The sequence below is a fragment of the Ursus arctos genome, unplaced genomic scaffold (genome assembly GCF_023065955.2).
Source record: "Ursus arctos isolate Adak ecotype North America unplaced genomic scaffold, UrsArc2.0 scaffold_1, whole genome shotgun sequence".
Lineage (NCBI taxonomy): Eukaryota > Metazoa > Chordata > Mammalia > Carnivora > Ursidae > Ursus > Ursus arctos.
Window position 1 is genome coordinate 45,055,101 of NW_026622763.1, and position 15,120 is coordinate 45,070,220.

The window sequence follows — 15,120 nt, forward strand, 5'->3', positions numbered from 1 at the left end:
TTCTCTGTTCCTCAAAGATCAAAGTATATTTGATCTTCTACAAAAAAGACCCATACTGTGTTAAGAGGCCACGTTTGAAGTTCAAGTTCCTAGCCACTCTCAGGAGAATCTCATGGCCATTTAGAGCAGATACACAGGCTGATAAGAAAATTACTCCCTAGTGCTATTAGCATTTTCAGAAATGCCCTCAGCCTTTCAAATGATTAGGATTCCAGCTGGCAAATTATTTTTCAAGAGCCACTCATTCAGGATGAGCAAAGTTTATGCCAAACTTACAGAAAAAGCACCTGCTGCCTTCTCAGGAAAATGAGAAGCTGCCCCCGAAATACTCCAAGAAATGCGTGTACTAATTTGTCAGATCATCTTAAATTATGGTGCATATAGAAAATGACAAGTTAATTACAAGCATGGAATAATTTTCTATCTTGGAAAAAAAAAGGCATGGTGTGACCAGAGCAGATGGATGTTTTTTAGTCAGAAACATGCCCAGTTCCTAAAATAAGAGATATTAAGATTTTCACAGAATAGTCTTCTAGATAAGGGGTCCTTTGGGGGTTAAAATGCCAGGAGAAAGAAATAGTGTAAGTACTTTTGGCAAATGGTGATGTCCTAAATTATATGGAAATTTAATATGCGTACTCACTGGAAAGCAATAGCGTGGACCTGGGCGCAGGGAATTTTGACTTACGTAATTATTATAATAAAACCCTGACAAGCAGCTTATTATAAAAGACCAAGAGAAATCACAATGACGTGACCATCGGCAGCTCGAACTTAACATCAATTATAATCACAGCTTTCCAGAGTAGTTTCATTCTGCTATTTAACCAGTCAGTGCTGGATTTTCTAACCAACTGCTCCTGGACTAAGTGCTCAAAGTTCTTGAAAATGATAGCATCTCTTTCTAATGTTTTACACTCTAATAAGAAATGGTTTAAATATTTTAACTATGAAAATACAGAATATATTATCTGAGTCACAGAATTACAGACACCAGTAAGACTGCAGAAAGCATTTAATGAAAATCTCTCAACTCTTTATGTTACAGGTGAGGAAGTAATGACCACGAGTTTAAGTGACTTGCCCAAGGCCACACAGCTAGTAAACAGAGAGTCCAGGTGCTATGCCTCCTACCACACCAACATGTCATCCGAAAGGACATGATGAAAGCTTCTTGGTTATTCTAAACTGCAATATTAACTGTATAAAGAAGAACTCAGACACACATTTGATATATATTAGTATACCTTTCACATTCCAGTGAGGCAGGGAATCTCTTCAGTCATTATTAATGCTTAGTCTAAATCAAATAAAGATTCAAGCTCACAGCAAAATATTTTTAATTAAATTTGCTTAAGATGAGAGAAAGGCATCAAGAAAGATAAAGAACAAATGTTGGCAAAATTACCATATACGATTCCAATGCCAAGTAAAAATGTCCCTAGTGAATAAATGGTCGACGGCATAAGAGAATAAACTGAAAACCTAAAAATTAAAAGCAATAAAAAAGAAATACTTCTTTCTTTAAAAAACACCCTAATTGTTACATTTGTCATTTTCAAACAAATTAAACCATGACCTTTGACTTACGGAATACACTAATAGTTAACTAACAGTTAACTATTAAAAGTCAGATACAGAAATAAACATTCCAGTTTCTAATGTCACCAAAACCATTCAGAAAGCATATTGCCAAAGATGTGTTTTGGTGCCTTCTTTTTCTATACTAGAGATGTGATTATTTAAGGATCTCAAGACATTGTTCTTATTTGGTCTATTTACAAGAAAAGTTTAGTATATTCAATTTTACTTAAATGCTACATTGCATGGTGTATTTATTAGTATCTTATAAAATATAATGCTGCAAGTAAGACATGGAAATAAACTTTACAAAAAACTAATAGATATAGATATAATATTTTCATACACAGGATTGACTGCATTAATAATTAACAGAAAGCTCTTTCACAAGAGAATATAATGGAAAGTTTTTCTTAAGCAAATAGGCAGCAACTCAATAGAAGTTGGTAGAAACCAGAGGATAATTAACTGGTGACATATGTTTAAACAGAAAAACAATTAGATAGTCCATTCAACAATGAAGATGGATGTATTATGAATTACAGTGAAACAAAGAAACTGCTTCTCAGTAAACAAATATAAAACATAATAGCTAACAGATTTCCTATTGAACTAAAGGCAAAGAGGCCTAAAGTTACAGAAAGAAAAAAAAAAAAAAGCAAAAGCTTCAATATACACTCTAAATCACAATGCCCCGAAATAGAGACCAAACTGCTTTTACACGGAGCTTTTTTCACCACAGAGCTATTCTAGCATGGCATTTTCCCCCTTTGTCTAATTTCACTAATATACCCTTTAATTACCTCTAGCCTCAATGAATGACAGACTCTCTCAGGATATGTAACTAAAGTTCCCAACATATTAATAAACACACAGTAACAGAAAGAAAGAAAAACAGCAAGGAAAAGGAAAGAAAAAGGCAAAAGAAGTCACATACCCTTTTCTGTAGGACTATTGGCGTTATCGTAGGCAGAGTGACTCTTCTTGCACTCAGACTCATGCCTGCTCTTCGTAGAAGGATCCCCTCTCATAGATCATGGACGAAATGAAAGAAATCTTTTACAGTTACTCCTTGGGAATCTCAGGGCTCAGTGCAAAGAAACTAGGGAAGTAATAAATGTCACTCCGCTTATGTGATTCCAATCTACCCAAAGCCAATTAAGGATGGCTGTGGGACAGGACAAGGCAGCGACCAATCAAAGCCGGGAAAACTCCGCCTTTGTCCTTGGAAACACATTCTGATACTTTTGTTTATGACATTTAAAGAACTAGATTAACAGGCATCTAGTTCGCTTAACTTTTTTTTTTCCAAAACAGTGCAATTTAATGCCATCTTTGTTGACTAAGCAGCTATGCCTTTAGTTTACTAAAACATTTCAACATATGGCAGATAAGAAACTGTTTACATGAGTCTATTTAAAGTACATAAATATGCAGATGAGCTAAATTTACTTATGCAACTCATAGATTTGATAAATGGGTCGATTAGAACATATTATATAAGGTGCAAAAAATAATCCTGAGGTTAGAACTGGTCTCAAAGTGTTAATTTATGTGTTACAATAAAAGGTTTTTAAGATTTTTTTTTTTTTTAATTTATTTATTTGACAGAGATAGAGATAGCCAGCGAGAGAGGGAACACAAGCAGGGGGAGTGGGAGAGGAAGAAGCAGGCTCATAGGAGAGGAGCCTGATGTGGGGCTCGATCCCATAACTCCGGGATCACGCCCTGAGCCGAAGGCAGACGTTTAACCGCTGGGCCACCCAGGCGCCCCACAATAAAAGGTTTTTAATATTCATTGATGCATTTCAATTCTTAAACAGCTAAAATTTTTGTATTATGGACGTTTCAGCTATCCTTAAGGTTATACCCTTAAGTATTTCTGTTAAATATTACCTTAACAATCAACCTAAAAATAATAACATTAAATATAAAGTGGCATTAAACCACAATATATGAACTTCAAATGCTTATCAGGTTTTTAAAAAGCCCAGATCTCTAACTCAGCATCTTTCACTCAAATAAAAGCATTTAGACAATAATAATTGCTCAATGCAAACACAAAATTTTAACAACCATTGTGCCTTTATTCTTACCATAACTGAACACTATATTCTAATATTTAGGAGGTTGGAGGAGGGTCACAACTAAAGTCATTGGTGGCTAACAAGAAAATTTTCAAAATGTCAGTGTGACTAAATAGAGAGTAAAAGAAACACTCAACATGACAAAAAGTATCATAATAGTAAAACTACTCTGAGTTATCATGATGATAAGATCCCTGCTGGACTGATGACTTCACAAGCATCTACCCTGTGCTCCTCAACCACAGCACATGGAATCAGTATGGGGGAAACTCCTTGTAATTTCTAGCTTACAAGGTGGTTGTTGTAGTAACAAGGCAAAGTGGAAGATTCTAAGCAACCCAGACACAAATTTTCCATTTCATTATCTAGACGGCTACTAAAGCGGGGTTTGCTTAACTGCTTTACACTTACGCTTTTGGGTGTGTGTTTATGCATGATGATCTCATACTCTTCAAAAGGAAAATAGACACTACAAACTCTAGAGTTCCCTACCTGGAATTTCAAAAGCTATGTAGATCCCTCAACGGTAGCTGGGGGGGAAATTCACTTGATACAGAAAGTCGCAGATGGATCTAGTTTGGGGGCATTCATTTGATCCTTATCCAATTAGGTTTACTATGGCCTTCTGAAATAAAAGTATCAATAAAAACCTACTAGTACTGGGATGGGAGTTACCATTTGTAAAGTGGAAGATTCTGGTTTAACCTTAAGTCACTCTTTTGGCAGACCAACAATAACAAAGCCCACAGTAACTACATCATTTCGAGATCATTAGCTGCATTATTTGGCTTTTTCTTTCTTCTTTTCTCAATTTAGTCTTTGGACATTACAAAGAAGTTTTATCTGTGGTCTCAAAAAGGGGGTTCCACCACAATCAAAGCAATTCATTTCACTAAATAATGAGGCAAAGTCCCCCTTATGTGTGAGGCGGTATGTTTGGTGGTAGGAACACACTGTTGAATAAGATATGGTCACTGTCTCAAAGTGGAATAGAGAGAATTCATTTCTAAATTTAAAAAAATTGCACTCAATAGTGGGCTGAGTCTAATAGTGATTAAACTTCAAGTACCAGGGATGCACCAAGGTCGAAGAAACTACACATCATAGGTGAGATCAACACTTCAAGGAGGAAATGACATTTTCTTTGACAAGTGATTAGGAGAAAAGACTATGCAGCACTTGATGCCTGATGGGGAGATAAAGTGAGGTTCCCAAAGCTGATTCCACATTTTGAGGTCTAGGCAAGTGGGAAGTCAAAGACGCTGTTTTACTTCACACTATAGAGCGTTTTACACCTAAAATGAATCCTTCAAGTCAAAATGATGTCCAGGCTCTATATTTATTACAGTGCAATATACCTGCCCTATAAGGGCTTTAAAAAACACTTGACAGACAACTAGTGTGATAGGTCATCTCTTTAGAACACTTGAAAATTGAAGTTTATAAATTTTCAGTGAAAACCATGAAGAGCAAAATGTGGCATTTTGTGACTCTATGTTGCCAAAAAGGTCACTGTCTTTGAAAAATGAGACTTGCATACACTTTTCCTAGTCAATAGGCTGAAAGACTAATGAGATGACATTCACGCTTATGACAGGCAGAGTCTCATTTTTCAGTGATCTTTCCAAGTGTTCATATTGACTATGCTTTATCTTACCTCCCACTTATTGTAGACACTGATTCAAAATTCAACTTTAGCCTATGCGTTTTTTACCATTATTATAAATGACTTTCACACTCACTAACCTTGTCACCTGATCTTTAATTTCTTAAGCTTCTGCAAAATGAGGATAAAAAGCCATGGCCAACAATTTTCGAACTGCTATGAGGGTCAAGGAAATCAAGTTTGTAGAGGGCCTGGAAAGGACCAAGCAGGGGCTGAAAAACTCTGCTGCTGCAGAGAATGGGGCCTATGATACGTTCTCCTTAGACTGTGTCACAGGTTGTTGTTTCTTTCTTTCTTTTTTTTTTTTTAAAGATTTTATTTATTTATTTGACAGGGATAGAGACAGCCAGCGAGAGAGGGAACACAAGCAGGGGGAGTGGGAGAGGAAGAAGCAGGCTCATAGCGGAGGAGCCTGATGTGGGGCTCGATCCCACAACGCCAGGTTCACGCCCTGAGCTGAAGGCAGACGCTTAACCGCTGTGCCACCCAGGCGCCCCCACAGGTTGTTGTTTCTAAAACCAAAATTTGATAAAACGAGGTTTTGAGCTCAATACAGCAGGATCAACAATGAAATATGTAGAATAGCACTGTACATTATTTTGGTTCTTGCTCAATACTTTGATCACAAGAGTGCATTCTGCCACTCAAAACATGCATATCGAGGTGTCGGTGTGAATTAAAAATAACAAAAAATAACCACTGTTATGATTGTTAATAATAGTTATGTGAACACCCAATATGAGCCAGGCACTAAGCCAGTTTTCACTGAATCCTTACAACAGTATGAGGGAGGCACTGGCTCTTCAGTAGATAAGGAAACGAAGGCCAGAAGAACAGGCAGCTAAGAAATGGTCCCAGGTATCAGTCCATATTGCAAAAGAACCTGCGCAGGCTCACAAAGTGCATGAGTCAATGAGACATGGTGAAAACTCGACTCGGCCCTCTCCACGACACCCCACTATTCTATTCTACAATATTCTCTCCCCCACATTGTGCTATATCATTTGATATACTATCAGCATATAATGTCATCATACGGTGCTGTATATACCTTAACATTTGTTAGTTCTCCTAATTCAATAAATATGTATTATGGGCCCTACTACGTGTGAAGTCCTATGCTATTTGCTGTGGGGAATTCAAAGTTGATAGCTCCTGATTCCTATTTGCCAAAGGAGTAGACTCATGAAGACGTGCAAACCATTAGTCGAAGTAGTATACAAGGTAGGATCCGGGCAGAAGACAATGCTACATAGGCACCAACCAACCTCTAGGTTCCAAGCCTGCCTTTCAAACCTCTTTCCCCAGTCAATGCCAATAAAAGCTTCCTAGAGTTCCCAAAGGCACATTCCATATGGCCACCTCTTTGTTCTTAATGTTCACTCACTAAACCCCACCAATCTTTCAAGGCCCAAGACAAGGCACACCTCTTCTGAAAGTGTCATTCATCACGCTTCCTTCAAACATCTCTCATTTGGGCGGGGGGGGCACAAGTCTACCTTAGAATTGACAGGTGGAAAAGAAGGAAGAGACAATACATATACTTAAGTCTCCTATCAAGGGTTACACACTTTACATATGTTATTTCATCTTATTCTGATAACCCTGTAAAGCAAGTATTATTTAATCCTGTTTTACAGATTCCAAACATATCCATCTTCTTTGTGCTGTCTCTCTACCCTCTGTCATATACTAATTTGGTCAAGCTACTGCTGTGTACACTTTCTGTCACTTCAAATGCAGGCTCTTTAAAGGTAAGGATATGTCTAATTTCTTATAACCATCACGCTATCTTACTCAGTGGCTTTGTACCCAAGAAACAAATGCTATAAGGTAGAAGAATGGTTCTTGATTAAGAAGTTCTACAAATAATTCTTTGGCTAACCAATAGACCAATCTCCTGCCTTACACAAAACGCAACTTGTTCTGCCGCAGCCTCCCTCTTCCGCCTGTGTATTGTGCTATTCTGCTGCCCACTCTGGGGCAGCTCATTGTCCATCCAGTTCATCAACTCCCTCAAAATCTCACATCAATGTTCACCCCTCCAAGTCATTCCTCCACCTAGATTATACCATTCTTTATTTTGCGCATTTTTAAAATTTAAACTTTTCTATTGCTCATGTCTTGCTCTGTACATACTAATACACGGTTTTGATAACTAATAAATCCTTCCCTAGGCCCTAGTTTCCTGCCTAACGAAAATACAGTCCTTAAGGGTGGGACTCAGTCTCTTATTTCCTCTGCTACTCCCAGAATACCTAGCAGAGTACTTTCTGTACACAGTAGGCATTATGTTCACTCACAATCATCGTGGAACGACTAGCCACTCCAGTTGCATAGTGGACAAGCCTCCTTTCTCATCTTAACAATTGTTCACCTTATGATTTATTCTGAACAAAAGCACAGTCTTCTTCACAGGAGCATTTGGATGTTCTTTTGCCAGCTGACATAGTTCTAGTGGTCAGTAATGTAAACACTAAATTTAACTGTTGTCCTAAGGACACTGATTTCAGAAAAATCTTAAAATATTTTATTATAGCAACTAACAGTCTAGATCATTAGACATAAAATCAGTACCTCCAGCTCAGCAGCTCACACTAAAGTGCATGGCTTCCCTATGTATGTGACATTTCATCAGGCTTCTCACCTGATGAGCCTGAACTGATCTAACTCTATCCTATTTCCCCCCTCCACTCTAACAGCTACTTCCTTCCATCAGGAATGGCTGTTTTTTTCAGCGATTCAAAGTCTAATAGAAAATTTTTTCTTTCGAAGAAATTACTGAATGGCTTATAAGCACTAGTGATGATAAATATTACCAATCCACAGTTCATTCAAGTATTTGAAAGTGTCTATGTATTCTATACCTAACATAGTTTTCTAGGAGCATTATGCCTGCCTACCAAGGAGCTACTATCTGTAGGAGGGCAGACGGACACTTAAAAACAATTACGACAAAGTGTTAAGTTCTATATATAAGCACAAATAGAGTGCTGGAACGACAAAAGAAGAAGAGCTAACTTCACCATGAGAGAGCAAACAAGTTCCGTAAATGAAAAAAAAAAAGATTCAAGAATGAAGATAATTCTGGGGACCCCTGGGTGGCTCAGTTCGTTATGCATCCGACTCTTGATTTCAGCTTAAAGGGTCATGACAGTCATGAGATCGAGCCCCACATTGGGCTCAGCACTCCCCCAGGGAATCTGCTTGAGATTCTCTCTCTTTACCCCTCTCCCCTGCTGCGCACATGCTCTCTCTCTCTCTCGCTCTCTAAAATAAATAAATAAATCTTAAAAAAAAAAAAAAAGAATGAAGGTATTTCCAGGTAAAGAAAACATATACAAAGATGAATTTGGGAAAACATGGAGGGAAGAGCCAGGCAAGAATGGTCATTCTATGTCACACTGAGCAGTCTGACTCTCATTCTTGAAGGGAGCAATATTTGATAAGATGTGAATTTTATCTCAGGGTGGAAGATGAAGTGTGTTGTTTCTGAGAATGGCAACTAGAAAGAAGGAAACCAGTTAGAAAGACCTAAATGAGTCCAAGAGAGAAATGGAAAGTATCAGATTAGAAAGAAGTCAAGATTTCAAAGATAACAGGAGATAGAAACAGCAAGATCAAGTAGCCAAATACATACAAAAGTCATTAATTGTTTCCTATATATGGCTTACAACATAAGTTACACAAGTATAGGCTATAAAAAGATAAACACCTTGCCTACACTCTTCATATTTCATATACTTTAAGGTTTTCTTAAGAAAAATAGTCTGAAATTTTGGAGAGATAAGATAAAGAGAACAGACAGAAAACAAGCACCTACCTTTCTTCATGTTCCCAAAACCTTAAATTGACAACAAGAAGAAGAAGAAAGAGTAGCTTGAAAAAAAAGAAACAATTTCCTTGGTAAGAAAGAAGAAATCCTTTCTCTCTTTTTTTTTAACTGTGCTGGGATACAAGAAAGGTATTTCAGCTGACCATGCACTAAAATAGTTTCTAGAAGCTAGAAAGTCATTCGGATTAGACTGAGAAGAATACAAGAAATTATAGCAGGAATTTATGTATAAGAGAAATGATGGTGTCAATAGATTAAAAGAAAGTAAGTTTAGAGTATATTTTTAAAAAAAATAGAAGATCATTATAAATACCATTCCTTAAGAGTAAAGGAATGCGGAAGCTGAGGCAACCCAAAACTTCCCCAAAAAGACCAAAAAAAGGGGAAACAAATCTAACTAAGTACTTCCACATAAATAAACAGACAACCAAGGATTACTAAACATTCAAAGAAAACAAAGAACAGGAAAAAGGATATAAATATGAACAAAAAATAAACCCCCTCCCAAAATATCAGAGATAATTCAGAGGAAAATTAGAATATTAAAATGTCTAATCGGACCACTCAGATCAGGTGAAGATTCAAGGTGCTACGGCCTTGATAAAATAGAATGCTGTGTAACAAGAGCAATCAAAGAACCACAGACCATTCCTGACTAGTATAAATAGTATGGAAATATAATATATTATTATAATAAAACTAAAAGCTAATAAGTGGTATGGATGATAAAGATGAGAGAGGGTCTCCCATAATGGAAAGTTCAAAGAAATGAAGAAAAAAGAAAGAAAGAAAACCACGGAGGAACAATTCAGAAAGATCAATACATAAAATATGAGTCACAGAAGGAGTATGAAAAGGAAGTAAAAGAAATAGAAAAGGCAGAAGAGAAGATCCCTGAGCAAATGAAAGTTACAAACCATTAAACTAAAAAGGCCCACAGATGGCTAAATAATTTGAATGAAAAAGGAATCATGCTAGACAAATAGTGGCAAATGGGACAACTTCAAAGAGAAAAGATAAAATTCCTAACACTTCAAAATCTAATCCCATTTATCATTAATATCCTCCATGAACATAAGCATAAAAATCCTCAAAAAAAAATAATAAAAGCAGGGGCACCTGACTGGCTCAGTTGGTAGAGTGTGCAACTTTTGATCTCAGGGTCATGATTTCGAGCCCCACGTTGGGCATAGAGATCACTTAAAAAACAAATAAAGACTTTTTTTAAATAGAGAAAAAAATAATAAAAACCAAAGGAAGTCAGAAATCCATTTTTGCAGGGAACATCATACCCCAGTAGCAGTAGGAAGTCATTATATTAAGAAAACTTCACACTTTCTCATTTCCATTAACACAGAAGAATCAAAGACTGAAAGAAAAAAAAATTCAAACACAAAAATGAAAAGGCTTCTTAATTTAGTACTTGGACCTTGACTCTCTTCCTTGTGAAACCCTCACAAATACATTCCAAGAACCTTCCCCCCCTTGAAGATGAATAATAAAATGGAACTATCACTGAATCCATATAAACATACTAACTAACAATGGGGGAGAAAGGAGTAAAGGTACAGAAGAAACTAACGGCGGAAGAGGACTACTTGGAAGAAAAGTTCTGCCAAGTCTGGATAAAATGTAAGACCATACATTAAACCAAGAATAAAAAATAACTAATGAAGCAAAAGCATGTATGTTCGCCCAGAAAATTAAAGGCAATACGGAAGAAACAACAAGACAGTAAGAGGAGGTGAAACATCTGCTGGTGGAGCTCAAGAGATTTAATTGCTCTATCGAAACCACTTGAAACCAGAGTTAAGGTAAACAAACGAGAGATATAAGAAAAGCATCCAAAGAGAGAAGAAAACCGTTTAACTTTAAGAAGCATTAGAAACAGAGGCAAAGTTAAGGAGATCTCTACATCTGTAACTGGAATCTCCACAGAAGAAAACCAAAATAATGAAAAAGAATACATGTATTAAGATAAAATATAAGAAAAATGGGGGGGGGGCACCTGGGTGGTTCAGTCGGTTAAGCGTCTGCCTTCAGCTTGGGTCATAATCCCAGGGTCCTGACATTGAGTCCCACATATGGCTCCCTCCTCAGCAGGGAGTCTGCTTCTCCCTCTGCCCCACCCCCGCTGGTGCCCTCACACTTCGTGCGTGAGCGCACACAAAAATAATAAAATATTTATTAAAAAAAAAAAAGGAAAGAAAATTTTTTCAATAAAATACCTATCAAAAGGGCATACTTCCCCAGAGAAACTCATTTTAAGAATCAACAGTAAGTTACCTCAGTAAATTTACTGGACTTCAAATTTAAAGAATTCTTAGGCATCAAGACAAAAGAGCTCTAGTAGCTTTAAGGGGTGAATCCATCAGTTGTGGTATTTCTCCACAACACAACACAACACAACACAACCACAGGCTTCAGGCTTTGGTGGACCTCACTGCCTCTGGTTACACCACCGGATGGAGGAAGGCCCATGAAATCCTTGAGGAAAGAAATATAAATGAGATTTTAAAATCTAGCCAAACTCATTAATTATAAAGGCAACAGCCAAAGTTCAAAAGTTTTGAACATACGCAAACACATAAAATCTTGTCCCCATGGGATCTTCTTGAGGAATTTACTAGAAGATAAACTGTAGTCATCTAAGAGATGGCTAAAAAAATCAGAGTAAAAGGACTATAATAAATAACGACACTACTTATGGGACTAGCTCACTATGTCATTATGTTGCAATAATAAAATATAAGTAGTATAAGCCTTAACAGTGCAGAAATGCTAAAACAAACAAAGAAAGATGAAAGTTGAAGGAGGAAAAACATGGAACGTTACTCAGATCAAAAGATATTATTTAAAATTGATAAATCACAAAAGAATTTAAGCAAATTATTTTATAATGCTAAAATCAGCTAGTAGAAAAGGGAGAATCAAAGGGAGAAAAATATTAATTTTATTATTGCTCCTTAGAGGAGATTAATAAATAATCTTTAAATAAATAAGAGGATTAAGGTTTTTTGTATTTTTGCAGTCATGACAACAGAAACATAAACCTTCCTAATTAAAACAACACAAGGCTAAAAAGGCAGAACACACTGTGAATTCTTTTCCAAAACCTGTAAGAAATATATTGTAAAATAAAAGAACAGTATTCATACCAAACTTTTATGTTATCTCAGTATTTAAGAGAGCCAAGCTTACTTATTGAAAAGAAAAAAAAATCTCCACATTTGAATTATAAAGCAGATTCCAGTCTATTCTGTGGGAAAGAGAGCACTATAACTAAGTGAGAAAGTTTGAAAAGAAAAGAATGGGTGGTGAGAAAGGGGAAAATAAAGGAGGGAAGGAGGGGTGGAGAAAGACAGGAGAAACAGACAGGAGGGAAGGAAGGAAAGAATGTGGCGGTCAAACCATGCAAGGCTGACTCAAGGCAGAAGAGCACTACAACAAGCAATGAAGAAAATTTATAATGCTGCATGATGTGAATCACAATGAAAGTATGTTGACTATGAATATCTAGGTGTCATATAATACACATTTATAAAGCATACATTATAGGAGATATAAGGAAAATCAGATAGAAACATTATTAACCAACCCTCTCAAACCATGAAGAATAAGCAGATTTTTTTTTTTTTTTTAAGTAGGCTTCATGCCCAACACGGGGCTTGAACTCATGACCCCAAAACCAAGAATCGCAGCCTCGGCCAACTGAACCAGCCAGGCATCCCGAAGAAGCCGACTTAAAAGTACCTATAAATGTAAAAAAATATAAGTAGGCTAATATAATTATTAAAAGATTTAACTGTTACATATTGAATTCTCAAGTTAAATCAGAGATTATAACTTCTCTTTAAGAAAGTGATTTAAACAATAAAAATTTGGTCACATTTCAGGTCACAGATAAAACCCTCCAAAATTCTAATACTGGAAGGAGTACAAACAACAGTTTCTGATCACAATACAATGAAATGAAAATTATTACTAAATCTGGGGTTAGGAAGCATCTAAAAATTTTAAGACTCTTCACATAACTCTTCCATCAAAGAAAAAACAAGAGTTGAAATTACAGAATATCTATGAAATAATAATAATGAATATAACGAAAATACTACAAATCACATCTTGTACTGCTAAAAGAGTTCTCATACTATAATTCACAACCCTTAAACAACATATCTATTAATAAATAAGAATGGAAACAAACTCATTAGCATCCAAAAATTAGAAAATATCATTAAATTAAACCTGAGCAAAGCAGAAGGAATAAACTAACAAAGGCAGAAGTAGAAACTAAAACTTGGAAAAAAACAAAATGGTAGAAAGACTAAATAAGATCTGTTCTCTGGGGACAACAACAACAACAAAAAATAGTTGGGGAAATAAAGTATCAACATACAAAAGAAAAAATAATACCAAAGAAATGAAGAAATAATTAAAAGAATATTAAGAAACTACTTCCTCCAATTTTATGTGAATTAAAACATGGACAAAATGATTAATTCTCTAGGACAATATAATTTATATATAGTGAATCCCCCCCCCAAAAAAAAAAAACCCAGAAAATTCAGAGACATCAATTACCATAGAAGAAAGCTGTCAAGGAGCTCGGCCCAAAAAGCTGGGCCAATTCCAGCTGGCTTGTTTCACAGATAAATTCTGTGTAACCTTTCATGAACAGATCATTTCCGTGCTATTCAAACTGTTTCAGAGTAAAGAAAACATGCAACTGCAGCCAAGAAAGTGAGAAGAACAAGATCAGTGAGGAGTGTCTTTCCATACCTGATATACCTAACACAAGATAAAGCCACAGTCACATATTTTTGTAAAAAGTACTGACACGTCCATGTGTGTATGCAACAGCTGGTACTGAAAAACAACAGAAAAGAATGAGATAATCAAAATACATTGACTGTCCCCATCTGAGTAAACTAAGAATACAGATTCTTTACCTAACATGATATACTAAAATGGGCTCCAAAATAAGAACACTAAAGAGAAATGTCTAAAAATTAACTAATTTTATAAACACGTTGGAAGAAATAACCAAAAAATGGTTTAACAATCTTGTGGTGGGAAAAGCCTTACTAAGTAAGCCCTACAAGCCATAAACAAGTCAACATATTTAACGCATAAATATTTGTAATGTTTATAGTATGAAAGACTCCATACATAAAACCAAAGTGCAAGGCACAGATTGAGAGTAAGTATGTGCAACACACTTGAGAGGACTAATACCCAGAATATATACAGAGTTCCTAAAAATTAACAGAAAAAAAAAAAATACCCCTTTCCCAAAATGGACAAAGGGCAGAAATGAGCATATAATTCATAAACGCATAAACATTTTATACCATGGAATATAAAAACTTGAAAAGATATTCCTAGTAATAAGTGAGACATGCATTAAAATAAGGCATTTTCAGAACTGGACAAAAATTTAAGAAGGATAATGTCAAAGGCTGGCACTGGTGTTTGGAAAAGAGTGATACTCTCAAGCACTGATGAACGTGGAACACAAGGCAACAAACTTTAAGGATGGAAATTCAGCAGCATCTATAAAAATCCTGAGAAGTCAGAGGTGCCTGGGTGGCTCAGCCAGTTAGGTGTCACCTTCTGCTCAGGGCATGATCCTGCTCAGCAGGGAGTCTGCTTCTCCCTCTCCCTCTGCCCCTCCGACTGTTCATGCTCTCTCGTTTGCACGCTCTCTCTCTCAAATAAATAAAATCTTAAAAAAAAAAAAGTTCCTAAGAAGCCATACCCTTTGATTCAACTACTCCTTTCCTTGTTCTCTACCAACAAAGTAGCATAAATATTAAAAAGGCATCTGGAGGATTGTTCATTGCATCATTGTTCACCAGGAAAAAAGTTAGAAACAACTGACATATTGAAAATGGTTGCATATTAATAAAATATATTGCATTCAAACTATGGAATACTAAGTAGCAATT

The 15,120-nt window shown here is 36.1% G+C and overlaps 1 protein-coding gene across 4 annotated transcripts in view; it reads right to left on the minus strand.

Annotated features, from left to right (window-relative positions):
• Nucleotides 1-15,120, minus strand: part of GRB14 (growth factor receptor bound protein 14) — a 109,996-nt gene that overhangs the window by 57,068 nt on the left and 37,808 nt on the right. Inside the window, exon 1 of one of the 4 annotated variants that reach the window (XM_026492670.4) lies at nucleotides 2,519-2,889. The exons of the other annotated variants lie outside the window; for them this stretch is intronic. Within the exon in view, the coding sequence (XP_026348455.1) occupies nucleotides 2,519-2,581 (63 nt within the window). The 5' untranslated portion in view covers nucleotides 2,582-2,889. Of the gene's footprint in view, nucleotides 1-2,518; nucleotides 2,890-15,120 lie in introns of those variants that run through there. 4 annotated transcript variants of the gene reach the window in all.